The 14,286-nt window shown below is 31.1% G+C and overlaps 1 protein-coding gene across 1 annotated transcript; it reads right to left on the minus strand.

Moving 5' to 3' along the window:
• Positions 1–10,963: 10,963 nt before the first annotated feature.
• Positions 10,964–13,366, minus strand: LOC146908430 (uncharacterized). Its single transcript, XM_085723875.1, has 3 exons — positions 13,181–13,366; positions 12,325–12,770; positions 10,964–11,579 (listed from the first exon to the last, which is right to left on the minus strand). Exons 2-3 carry the CDS (start codon positions 12,750–12,752, stop codon positions 11,084–11,086), a joined length of 924 nt encoding a protein of 307 aa, XP_085580001.1. The 5' UTR covers positions 12,753–12,770; positions 13,181–13,366; the 3' UTR covers positions 10,964–11,083.
• Positions 13,367–14,286: the final 920 nt, after the last annotated feature.

Raw genomic sequence — 14,286 nt, forward strand, 5'->3', positions numbered from 1 at the left:
TAAGACATAACTTAAATGACCTTACGCGTCCACATCACTTGTTTACTTCATTTTTAATGTTAATGCCTAATAAAAACACTCATTCACTCCAACCACCAACTCTTAGGATGCGTTTGATCTCCTAAAAGGTAAGTACTTCATAAAAGAAACTCTAAAAGTAACAAGCATTAACTCTAAAAGTATCTAGGATTAGAAATGGGGTAGTTTTTCAAATTCTTGTTTTTAAACTATTAGAGCATCTTCAATGATAATCTTATTAAGACATAGCTTATGTGGCCATACACGTACACATCACTTGTTCACTTTATTTTTAATGTTAATGCCTAATAAACACTCATTCACTCCAAGCATCAACTCTTAAGGTCGATTTGATCTCTTAAAAGGTAAATATTGGACAGAACAACAGAAGACATAACATCACAACATAAGACTGAACAACAAATGACAAACATTTATGTTATTGAACAATTTTTTGTCTTATAAGATATTTTGTGGATAAAATGTTATTTTGGTATTTTAGACAACTTTTGTTTGGTAGAAAAAATTGAGTTGTGGTTTAGTGAGGGACAACAATTTCAATTTTGCCCTATCCTTTGCTCAGTTCGTCTTGTCCCTAAAACAATCTTACAATCAAACGCATTACAACTGATGTTGTTATGTTTTGTCCCTTACTTTTTAACACATCAAACACACCCTTAAAAAATTATTAAATGGATCATACAAATAACTTTATATTATTACTTATTGACAATAATTAGTTTGTTTGCACAATATTTTTTCAAACTTTTTAATAAAGTATGCGATCAAACCCACATTTATCCAAGAGATACATTGCTTGTGGAAGCATTGCACCCGAAGCAATCCCTATTGATTTTTCTCCTATGAAAGTAGCTAATAAACTGTATGTTAGACAAAACATCTCTCATTGGAGATGCTATAACGGACTAATTCATCTTGAATTATCAATTTTAAGAAACTACTTGTGATTCATCAAAGGTTTTAAAAATGGGCATTTACTCTTTATAGTGTTTTGTTTTTTTAGTTACCATAATATTGATACGAAGTTTTCACAGTCGTATACAACGTCGAAGCTAACAATATTTTTATGAGGTGGCCACATATAATTTTTTTTCTTTCAAAACTAATCTAACTAAGGTAGGCCTAACCAAGAACACATAATATTTTGTTTGTAAGTGTTCTTGGTTCTCTTTATTGTGTTGTTAGTAGGACGATCTAATTGGCAAATTTCATATAAATTTATCATCATTCATAATTTCGAAAATATTATTTGGCTTTTTCCTTGTCTTGACATAAATATATACTACGTTGAATCAGCTGGCGTAAGTATTTATTATAGTCACATTCCAAATTGAAAAGGTAACTTACCTTTTTGGAGCTTTCCTTCCTTCCTTGTTGTAATCCTACTAGTTTAGAGACCCGGCGTTGCCCGGGTTAGATATTAAATAAGTTTTATAAGTTTGTGTGCACGAATACACGTGTCAGTATATTAGATTGAATTTATTGAAATTTACAATAATAATAATATCATAAAAATAAATATAAATATTTCAAAAAAATTAAAAATAAATATAAATGATGAGATGAATGTCCAATGCAAGAATAAAAAGTGTAACAAAATCAGTAATGAATTAGTCCAAGTGGTAATAGTTTTGGGTCCTTTAAACATGGACTATTACTTTCCCACCCTATTGCCTTCTCCCGCGCCCTGTAAAATTTCTAAAAATGCCCTTGTGCATTCCGGATTTTAAAATTCGGATTCATGTTTACTATTTTGGATTTTATAATCCGGACAATTCTTATGTATAATCAGCCATCAGACTCTCTCACATTTCAACAGTTTTGAGTTTTCCTTTTAAAAACAACAAAAAAAACTAAGTAAAAAATGCTAAAAACCTGTCAAATAAAATCATAAAAATATAAAAATAGTACCAAAAAATTCTAAAAATCAAATAAAACTAATGGAAATTTTTTCGGATTTTTCTGAGAATATGAAAAATTAATAAAAATGAAAAATGGGTCTAAACAATGGAATTTTGGATTTTGAGGGGCGGAGTCCCGTAAGAGGTCCCTTCTATGGGAGTCATGGTCCTTGAATTTTTTCTGATTTTCTGGAAATGTTTCGGAGCAATCCGATCAAGTAGCCCGAAAACCCGATTTTTGTTAAATAAAATATTGGTTTTTAAAAATAGAAAAAAAAATAAAAATATTGAGAATGAATGTGGAAGTGACATGTGGCATAAAAAACCTTACTTTATATATATACTATTGATTGATTGATGTGTAGTTTGTTGAGATAAAAAATACTGAGTGCATAAGATCAAAAGTTTGTTGAGATATTTATGTTAAATAAAAATAGAAAAAAAAATAAAAATATTGAGAATGAATGTGGAAGTGACTTGTGGCATAAAAAACCTTACTTTATATATATACTATTGATTGATTGATGTGTAGTTTGTTGAGATAAAAAATACTGAGTGCATAAGATCAAAAGTTTGTTGAGATATTTATGTTACATAAAAATAGAAAAAAAAATAAAAATATTGAGAATGAATGTGGAAGTGACATGTGGCATAAAAAACCTTACTTTATATATATACTATTGATTGATTGATGTGTAGTCTGTTGAGATAAAAAATACTGAGTGCATAAGATCAAAAGTTTGTTGAGATATTTATGTTAAATAAAAATAGAAAAAAAAATAAAAATATTGAGAATGAATGTGGAAGTGACATGTGGCATAAAAAACCTTACTTTATATATATACTATTGATACTATTGATTGATTGATTGATTGATTGATGTGTAGTTTGTTGAGATAAAAAATACTGAGTGCATAAGATCAAAAGTTTGTTGAGATATTTATGTTAAATAAAATAGAAAAAATAATAAAAATATTGAGAATGAACGTGGAAGTGACATGTGGCATAAAAAACTTTACTTTATATATATACTATTGATTGATTGATTGATTGATTGATGTGTAGTTTGTTGAGATAAAAAATACTGAGTGCATAAGATCAAAAGTTTGTTGAGATATTTATGTTAAATAAAATAGAAAAAATAATAAAAATATTGAGAATGAACGTGGAAGTGACATGTGGCATAAAAAACCTTACTTTATATATATACTATTGATTGATTGATTGATTGATGTGTAGTTTGTTGAGATAAAAAATACTGAGTGCATAAGATCAAAAGTTTGTTGAGATATTTATGTTAAATAAAATAGAAAAAATAATAAAAATATTGAGAATGAACGTGGAAGTGACATGTGGCATAAAAAACCTTACTTTATATATATATACTATTGATTGATTGATTGATGTGTAGTTTGTTGAGATAAAAAATACTGAGTGCATAAGATCAAAAGTTTGTTGAGATATTTATATTAAATAAAATAGAAAAAATAATAAAAATATTGAGAATGAACGTGGAAGTGACATGTGGCATAAAAAACCTTACTTTATATATATACTATTGATTGATTGATTGATTGATGTGTAGTTTGTTGAGATAAAAAATACTGAGTGCATAAGATCAAAAGTTTGTTGAGATATTTATGTTAAATAAAATAAAAAAAATAAAAAAAATATTGAGAATGAACGTGGAAGTGACATGTGGCATAAAAAACCTTACTTTATATATACTATTGATTGATTGATTGATTGATTGATGTGTAGTTTGTTGAGATAAAAAATACTGAGTGCATAAGATCAAAAGTTTGTTGAGATATTTATGTTAAATAAAATAGAAAAAATAATAAAAATATTGGGAATGAACGTGGAAGTGACATGTGGCATAAAAAACCTTACTTTATATATATACTATTGATTGATTGATTGATTGATGTGTAGTTTGTTGAGATAAAAAATACTGAGTGCATAAGATCAAAAGTTTGTTGAGATATTTATGTTAAATAAAATAGAAAAAATAATAAAAATATTGAGAATGAACGTGGAAGTGACATGTGGCATAAAAAACCTTACTTTATATATATATTATTGATTGATTGATTGATTGATTGATTGATTGATGTGTAGTTTGTTGAGATAAAAAATACTGAGTGCATAAGATCAAAAGTTTGTTGAGATATTTATGTTAAATAAAATAGAAAAAATAATAAAAATATTGAGAATGAACGTGGAAGTGACATGTGGCATAAAAAACCTTACTTTATATATATACTATTGATTGATTGATTGATTGATTGATGTGTAGTTTGTTGAGATAAAAAATACTGAGTGCATAAGATCAAAAGTTTGTTGAGATATTTATGTTAAATAAAATAGAAAAAATAATAAAAATATTGAGAATGAACGTGGAAGTGACATGTGGCATAAAAAACCTTACTTTATATATATACTATTGATTTTCGTTTCACAGTTACTTCCATTGCCATACATATGTGTGTGTATTTTTCTTTTGTCAGGAATTTACGTGTATTTTGTTTATTAGTTCCTTGCATTGTTTCACTAGCGTCGCTCTCACAGTTCATTGTACCTGGACGGGTCAGATACTTCCTTATTTTTTTAGGAGTGGGTCAAATATATGCTCTCTCTTGTCATTTTATAAACAAAAAATAATTACTTATTACAGTTAAAACTTTATAAATTAATAATGTCAGGACCGGAGAAATTTATTAATTTAGAGAATTATTAATTTATCGATAAATTAATAATTATTAATTTAAAGAGTTTTTAAGTAATTATACTGTACATACCAAACAAAAAGGCAAATTAGTCTATGCCTCTTAGAATTACGTTGCAGCGAACCTTGGGACTCAACGTAAATTAGTAACTACTGTGTTCATATGCATTGAAAATCAATAATGACTTTTGAAGTACAGTAAATGTAAACAAGAGGAACAAATGTGTTCAATGTATTCTCAATATTTTTTTTTCAGTTTCTATGAATTATTAATTTATGATTTTCTTGGGACCGAAAATTATAAAGGGGTCTCCCGAAAAATTATTATCTTATTATTTTATCGAGTTTTTCAATTTTTTACATTGGCCCAAGTCGGGACCGGACAAATTTATTATTTTAGAGAGTTTATTAATTTACCGAGTATTAATTCAAAGAGTTTCTACTGTAGATTTATTGAATAACTAATTTACTTGAACTAAAATAAGCTTTATGCATTAATTTTTAATGAATCCAAAAAATAATATTTTTGTTTATAATAATAACATGAGGGAGTATATAGCTAAACTAACAATGATCAAATTAAAATTTTGGGTTAATTCAAGATGAATGTGTTAATATTAATATTCATAATTTTGTTTTTTTATCTTTACAAAAAATCGCATTTTTTAGTTCCGATAACATTTTTAACGACAAAAAATGCTGACAATTTTTTTCAAAAGATTAAAAATGCATGATGAAATTTTGTACAAGCATTAAAAATGCTGACGAAAATTTTATAAAAGAGTGATTTTTTTCGAAAGGATTAAAAATAATATTATGAATATTTATAGAGACCATTTACTTAATTATTAAGTAAATGGCTCCTATAAATATTCAGAATTTCATTTCTATTCTGATGTGCCCGATGAAGATCTGATAAATGTTGCGGTGAATCTTCGAGAACTGCAGTTGTTGTCGCGGTGGTTCATGGTGATCTTGTGTGGAGGAGAGCAGGTCTCATTGTCAGAGAATAGTGCATGCAAGTGAATGAATAGTGTACATGAGCGTGATGTGGAGTCACGCTTATATAGTCATGGAAAGCGTGAATCTTGAAGTCCGTTAGAAATCACATGAACGACTAGGATTAATCTTGGTGTGCTCCTGTGCGGGGACACTCATAGGTCTTTACTTGCACCTTCATGGTGTCTCTCCGTGAGGGATAGGGGATTTAGCTTTGTTGGGCCGCTTTTATAACACTTGTCGCATTGGGCTTTATGCTGGTCCGATACATATTCCTTATAAAAAAAATCGTAGTTGGAATATCTGTAATATTTCCCCTTAACATTTTTAGGGACAAAAAATACTGAAATAAAGTTTTACATGGACTAAAAATGCTGATGAAATTTTTTTATAAGGATTAAAAATGCCGATGAAAAATTACAAGAACTAAAAGGTGGGATATTGTTTGTAGGGACTAATTTTTTTTAAGATATTTATATGAACCATTTACTTAATTAAGCCTAAAAGTATTATAGAAGAAAAATCGCTCTTCCAAGCGTGTTGCTTAGAGGTCAGAGCCCTAGAAAAAAAAAACTCTTATATAAACTTATCTCCAATTCATTAAGTATCATCATCATAACATAAATTCCAGTAAGTGCTATATATATCAAATAGGTTAAATTACATCATAAGTCCTTTAAGTTTGAGGTTTGTAATATATTGATCCTTATTTTGCTCACACATAAGTCCTTTAAGTTTGAGTTTTGTAACAGATTGATCCTTTAAGTTATTTTGGTCACACATAAGTCCTTTAAGTTTGCAAACATTTTCAATTTAATCCTTCTGGCACATCAACGTTTTGGTTAACAGAATGACTAAATTGAAAACGTTTACAAACTTAAAGGACTTATGTGTGACCAAAAGAACTTAAAGAACCAATCTGTTACAAACCCCAAACTTAAAAGACTTATGTGTGATCAAACTAACTTAAAGGACTAATGTGTTAGAAACCTCAAACTTAAAGGACCCCTAGTGTAGTTTAGCCTATCAAATAAATTAGATGTTTGAAAAGAACATCTTCAACATTCGATCTCTAAAAACATCAAAACTTATTCTTTTTATGAGAAATTTGTTTTTAATTACAAAATTTTTGCATTCATCTACTCTACCTGCATTCATCTACTCTACCTACACTATTTTTGTCTCAAAGAAAAGGTAATGTATTTCTTAAACCATCCTTATTATTATTTTTCTCCTTTTTTTTTCAAAGCTGGATATTTTACATTGCCGAAACTTGCCTTCTGATAGCATCAAATAATGTGTTGAATTATCTTCTTATTTTGCGTTTTAATTGTTTGTTTCTCTCTTTGTTCCCTCAAAAAAATTGTTTGTTTCTCTCTGTGTTTGTGATGTTTATAATTATGGTTGAGCCTCGTGTTGATTCCAAACTAGACATTGTTGAATCAGTGGTGCATGAAGTGTATGATGGTAAAAACTTTTTTATAGAAAAGAAATATAATGTTCAAGATAGTTTGTGTGGACCGTCTAAAAGGCCTTGCTCGACCAATCTAGAAGCTCAAAACTAGACCTAACTACTAAGGTCCATAAAACGTTACTTGCACCCTCACCTTACAAGAGAGGTGTGCTCACAAAGGATAGATACTTCAAATTCAATCATAATCGTAACATACCCTTCATGGCATTCAACACGTAAGGCTTAACGGTTACAATCATCGTCGTCTATAACCGCCAAACAACAACTTTATGCCATGATTGGAAGGATCTTCATCCTTCACATATAAAAGAAGACATTTCACTTCTTCTAAGGTACAATTCACTTTCCCCTAAATATTTAAACTTTTGACTCCGGGGCATCACCCGAAGGGAAAACCTCATCGTTCACGATCTTCCACTCTAAAAGTCGATGAAAGAGGTCCCGACGCCCTTTGACATGAAGAATACATGAAGCTTGTATCCCAACGGGGTTAAATTAACCTCCGCATATGGATCCATACGAGCATATCAAGAACATTAAAGCAATCCTCGGCTATCACAATTTTCGAGGATCGATCAAATGCAGGATGTTCGTTCTCACTACGGAAAAGAACAATTGTTTGGTACAAGAGCTTGAAAAGAGAGTCCATTGACTCACAGGAGGAACTATGCAGAGATCAATGGTTGTGACCTTGGAAGCCATCTTCCAAGGAAGGAACGAACCTCTTTGCGACTTCATCGAGAGGTTCAACAAAGATGTTGTCCAAGTTTGATGAGCGGATGAAAAAAAAGAAAGAAATTGTATTTACTGGAAAATGGTATTCGACCAACGAGTTTCTGAACCTCGCAAAAACCTACATCGGGTATTAGGAGAAACTCGGCGGCAACGATTTGAGGAAATCAAGAAAGGATGATCTCCAAGAAGAATCCTCTTAAAATTCCAACCAAGATAAGCACAAGGAAGAAAGGCCTAAAAAAGACAGGCGAGGTCCTATTGGTCGCTTCCTCCAATATACACCGCTCGCCGTGTCCAGGGATAGATCCTCGCGGAGTGCGTGTTTGCTGAATTCAAAGAAGTAGGAATCAAGTTTTCGTAGCCAAATGCGCCAAAGGCCGGAGTGGACAAAATCAAGTATTGTTATTTTCACAAATTGCATGGGCACACAATTGATGACTGCATCCATCTCAAGGCGATCGAAATCCTCATACAACGAGAAAGTTGAGGCGGTACACCAAGAACCCATCACCAAACAAGAAAAACAAGGGTGTGTCTCCTCATCAAAAGAGGTCAAATAATGTTGGCACAAAAAAAATCTCAAAGAGAATAAGGCCCTCGAGGTAGCTATGGCAATTTCCAAACAAGAAGACTTCAACGTGTTCCCAGAGAACATTCCCATGATGAATACTCAATAGATGAGTACGTGAGAAAATTTTCCTGCTGCCCTCGTCATCTATACATAAGGGATTAGTCCAGCAACTATGGGGACCATCAAGAGGAAATTTGAAGAACTAATGAGCATCACCCAACACGTCGTCACCTTTCTAAGAGCTGTAGGAAGACAATACATCTCCTTTTATGACAACAAATTTTCTAAAAAGGTAACGAACTTCCAAATTCCTTTTCTCGTGCAATCTTATATAGAAAATTTTGATGTCCGATGGATCCTAGTCAATTAAGGAGCTTCATGCGACATCATGTACAACGGTTTGTTCCACACACTACTGGTGACGGAGACAAAGCTTATCCCCTACATTGAGTATGATCTACTAGGATTCAATGACTCAACCAGTCGACCATGGGGTACGTGGAGCTGCTCATAACCTTGGGTGAAGGCGAAGCAAGAAGGATTATAAAGATCTAGTTCTTAGTGATGGACTGCAAATCCCTTTATAACCGCATCATCGAAAGGTCCACCTTAGCCAAAGCTTGGAGTTGTCTCTTTGACGGTTCATCTAAAAGTGAAAAATCATGCTAGAGATGATGTGGTGGCTACTCTGCATGGAGATATTGTAGCTGCAATGAGGTGCTTCATGGAAGCAAACAAGAGTCATAGCATTATCTCCCTGCCCAAGACTCCAACAAAAGAGGAAGAAAAAGGAAAGACAAAAATACTCTTAATTCCTTTTTAATTTTTTTGTTACCACTATCCTTTGTGTTCCTCTCCTACTTCATCATCTTCCTCTCCCTTTTATTTCCCTATTCCTTTGTCTACCTCTCCATCTCATTTTCGAATTCAAACCATTTTCTTTTCTTATTTTTTTGCATTATGATCCATAATTTAACCAAACTAGAGATGTGAAAATTCAATTATGTTAATCCTATTCATGATTTTTTTACATTTGATATTTACGTTATTCCAACTCGTGATTTGATGAATTCAGTTATGTTAATTAAAAAAAATGAACAAAATAAATAACATGTACCAGTTTGAACGACATTGTTGTATGCTAGTCGTCAAGTTTATGACTAAATTTCAACCTATATTATGACTACTTTAGTGAATATAATGAATTAATTGTGACCGTAAAAAAATTGGTGCTTGGTAAACCCACTGCAAATGCCCTGATCTTATGCTCGCAATTCAATGTAAATGTATTCAAATAAATTATTTTCACGTAATAGAATTCAAGTGGATATCACGTATTTCCAACAAAATTCACGTATATGATTAAATAAATAATTCATGTACGTGAATTGAATTGAAGTACGTGTTAAATTTTTCTTAAAAAAAAAGTACGTGTTAAATTAAAAAAAAAAAAAGTACGTGTTAAATTTAAAGGTACCGTCTTAAACGGTTTTGTGTATGCTTTCTAAAAAAAAGTTTGTGTATGTGTTAATTTTGAAAAAACTAACACGTGAACACAATTAACTTACAATTTAAACACGTTATTAGACATAAAATGAAAAGACAGAAAATCACTCAAAATTTCACTTATTGATGGAAGACTTTGTGCTTCAGCCTTTAACTTTTCACCAAGCCTTGTCACCATCATTCCTTCAATGGATGTTTGTGAGATAAAGATATAAAGTTCACAAAATTGCAAAACAATTGTCGGTATTATAATTAAATATTAAGTATCTTTTGATGTAATTGGATAATTTAGGGGTATAAATAGGAAAAATACTTGATTTTATTTTTCTAAAATGATTGAAGTTAGTACTCTCCCGTTCTTTTTTAGTTGTTTTTTTTACTATATATTGGTTTTTACGGTATTATAATTAAAAAATTTACTACATAATTGGTACGGTGGCAGTTTTTGCGTGTAGAAAGGGTCATCCATTTTTTCATGAAAAATATTGCACACTATTTGTTTGTTGAAATGTCTCAACCAATTTATGCTACCCCTCAATTTTTCATTTGTCTTCCATCCAAAGGATCAATTTTTACACCCTTGAGACCGCTTATGGTCGAAATGTGTTTGTCTGAAGCCAAAAATTTGATCTGCAACTGGATAGATAAAAAGAGTGTGGTTTCTCCCTTTTTGTAGTCATTGATTGTGGGCGGAAGTCATTATAAAGCTAGTAGTTAGGTTTTAGATGTCGATTTAGTCGTGCTAAATTGGTTCCTAGTCAATTTTTGCATATTGATGGCCATGTTAGTTTGTACCTAGCTCTTGAAGTTTTTTTTAGAAGGTCTTTCTCGCATTTCCATGTTCTTCTGCCGTGAAAAAACATAAGCTAGAAATAGTTGCTTCTGGCTGGATGCACGTTTATTGTAGTTTCACCGCATAAACAAACATACCATAAGTCAATGACACTATATTGTAATCCTCTTCGCTTAATTTAACGATGAACTGTAAAAATAAATAAATCATAGAGACAGAATAATGAAGATTGGAATTTTTTAATTTGTCTCCCCCATGTTACACATTCAGCATCAGAATTTTTCATAGTATGATTGAAAACATGATGAATAACATATTGAATTTCATTTCTTCTCAATCAATTAGGATATGCTACATCTACAAACCTAGAAGGAGTAGAGGTAATTGAACTTGTGAATGTGAAATCTGTTTGACCAAATGAACTTTTACAATAGGCAATAGCAGCTTGAATAGAGTTGTCTTTTGAAAATCCATCATGAATTGGTGAGTTGTCACATGAAGTTGAAGCAGTTTTTCTTCTTTTTGATCTGCTGAATACACCTCTCAATGCTCCTAAATCCACCTCCATTAACTTTTTACTCTTTCTCAAAGAGGCAGACATGCTATCATCCTCCCTAAAATTCCAATGCTTGCTATTCCTTCCAATTGAGGGATTGACCAATTCCTTTTGATAACATTGAAAAAATGTTATGGATTTTTTGCTTGAGTAGCTGGTTTGTCTTGGTTTTATGAGTGATGCAAAGAGTGATTTGATTTTTATACCTCGAAACTTGATCAATAATTTCATCATAATTCCATTTGCTGTTGTTGTTGCTGTCAAGCTTGGTTGCTTCCTGATCACATGAACAGTCAATGATTCATACAGAAATTATATGTAGTATATAATTCAATTTGCATTGAAATATATGACTATTGCAAGAATTCTAGCAACTATAAAGTTTTGATTTGTTTGTCAAATTAAACAATGATATTTGTTAGTCCAAATGTTTAGTTGCTTCTATTCTTATAGGAATAATACTAAAGTAAATTGCACATGCATATCAAATTTCATTGTAAAGTTAGCTGGAGAATAGAAAATAAAATCACACACACATGCTCATTTTTCTTTCTTGAATGAGTAATCAGAATTAAAGATATACCAACCATAAAACTAGATTTTGAACAAGCCATTCAAATATTTTTTTGATCAAACATGCCATTCAAATATATTTTGCTATCTTGTCACATATATTGTTAATCATGTATATTTGCTTATTAAAATTATCCGAAAGGTGTCCCATAAGTACAACTCGGTTGGGTAGCTGTAAGGACGTTATTATGCAAGGGTCTGGATTCGAATTCAGATTCTCTACTTTTCCATGTGTTAGTCTAACCACTAGGTTGCTTGACCGGAAAAAAAAAAATCTCCGAAAGGCTTGTGATATCATTTTTTTCCTTAACAAGATTTATGTTCATAATACACCAATATATATTTTGATTTTTCACATGTTTCTTTCGGGGGAGGTAATTCTGTTCGAGACACTTTCCGACATAAATATAGATATTGTTTTTGAACATGTGGTTTGTATACATACGTACCTAGGAGCATATAGGACATCCACATTGTCATAAGGAATCGCACGGGTTGAATTTGTCCCCAATACTGTTGTTGGGCCACAAGTTTGAGGACTTTTCCATGGAAATTCAACTTCATCATTATGGCTAACACCAGAATGCTGTTGCTGCTGCTGGAGGGACATTGGTGCCTGTGTAGCTCCAATTTCAGAAGCACCATCAACACTAATTATACTCTCTTTTTGAAGGGAAACAGAAATGGTTGACGAAATTGAAATGCGCAATTTGTACTCTTCCTCTTTTTCTAGCTCCGCATCATCATCATCATCCATACAATTGTTATTGTTCTCATCATTGTGAATAGTGGTGGTTACTGCAGTATCAAGTTCTATTTCAATGTATGGATCCTCCTCATCACTGCAATCTAGGATTTCATTCATACTTTCCTCCATAGTTTTATATTTGAGGGACTACAAATAGCAGAACTAGCTTAGATATATATATATATTCAACAAATATAACAATAAATAACTATTAATGCATACATAGATACTATTATTATTATTATTTAATACATATTGATATGTCACGAAAATATGTATGCAACTAATAGGTGTAGCACATGCACGTTGAATAATGAGCAATGCTATATATCTAGAAAAAAAACATCAAGAATTCTTCAAGAATAAAGAACAACCAATTACAATGCACTATTTGCCACAATTCAAGGAGGTGTGGCTGAAAAATAGGAAATAGACAAATAAATCATGCAATTAAAATTTGCCACATGTGTCTTGAAAAATTCTTGATGCTATTTTTCTAGATAAATAGCATTTTCCTTGAATAATAATATAGTAATTATAAATGTTCAATAGCTTACATTTGGAGTATCTTTAGAACTTAGAATCAATCAATAACTAAATACAAGATCACACACGTCAGGTTGGGGACATAAGATGTGTCTTTACTCCTTAGTTTATATGTATATGAAATAAAACTATTGAGTCACGGAGTGAATCCAGGTAGCTTCCCGATTTTTCGATATTTGTTTCACAAGAGGCAAAATTCTCCCTAAGTTATGGTCCTCTTAAAGATTCCAAAAGATATACTAAAATAAGGACAAAAGTAGATTACTACAAAATTGAAGAAGTTTCTTAATACTATTAACTTTGCCATTTAGCACTCTAGGAAGAGGAATTATCCAATTAATAAAGGTTTAGGGACACTTCAAAATTGAATAAGAAGCATCGTATCAAATTGAAAGCAAACAAGTAGTCTATCTTGGAACCCACGATTGGAAGAGAATCTGCCCCTTGTCTGAAGATCATCAATGATTAAGCATATTTAACTTCCTAATAACCAATTCAATTAGTCTTGAGGATGAGGCAAAGAGGAAAAAAGGGAATCTAATAAGGTTGAAGGTAGAATTTTAAAAGCATAATGATTAAATGGAATGAGATTATTTGGATTTGACCATGATGAAAATGATTTTTTTTTTCTTTTGTGTTACTCGATGGTAGTTCTATTGAAGAGTTTTTTTGTCGTAGTTTTCGACAGGGCGATCTTTTATCAGCGTTCTATTTTTTTTTTTTTATTGCAACTCTGGATGAATGATATGTTAAGATTTTCGGCGAGTTTGGATGTTTTTCATGATTTCAAGTGGAAAATGACTCAAACTTTAGAGCATCTCTTGCTAATGATATTTTGGTTTAATGTTATGTTGGTTATGAGAGGAAAAAAATTTGGACTAAAGTCGTAAAGTCAAATTAAATACACATACAAACAAAAGAAGGTAGGAGTTCGTGATGAGTTGAACGATTTTATTATTTTTAATGAGAGGTATGTGCCCTATTGGAATATTTATCAAATATTCTATTTAATAATCATACTTCAATATTATTATGTGGGTATATGTGTGTAATATATATATATATATATATATATATATATATATATATACTATTTATCAACTAGAAACCTTAATTT

Source organism: Medicago sativa, chromosome 7 (assembly GCF_051527215.1).
Source record: "Medicago sativa cultivar Bolivia chromosome 7, Bolivia_mono, whole genome shotgun sequence".
Taxonomy (NCBI): Eukaryota; Viridiplantae; Streptophyta; class Magnoliopsida; order Fabales; family Fabaceae; genus Medicago; species Medicago sativa.

What these genes read in the sequence shown, in the direction of transcription:
- LOC146908430 (XM_085723875.1), bottom strand. Translation starts at nt 12,752, where the DNA reads ATGGAGGAAAGTATGAATGAAATCCTAGATTGCAGTGATGAGGAGGAT. An exon ending in GATGTCCTATATGCTCCTAG is followed by an intron (nt 11,580 to 12,324) that starts GTACGTATGTAT and finishes TCATGTGATCAG; the next exon opens with GAAGCAACCAAGCTTGACAG.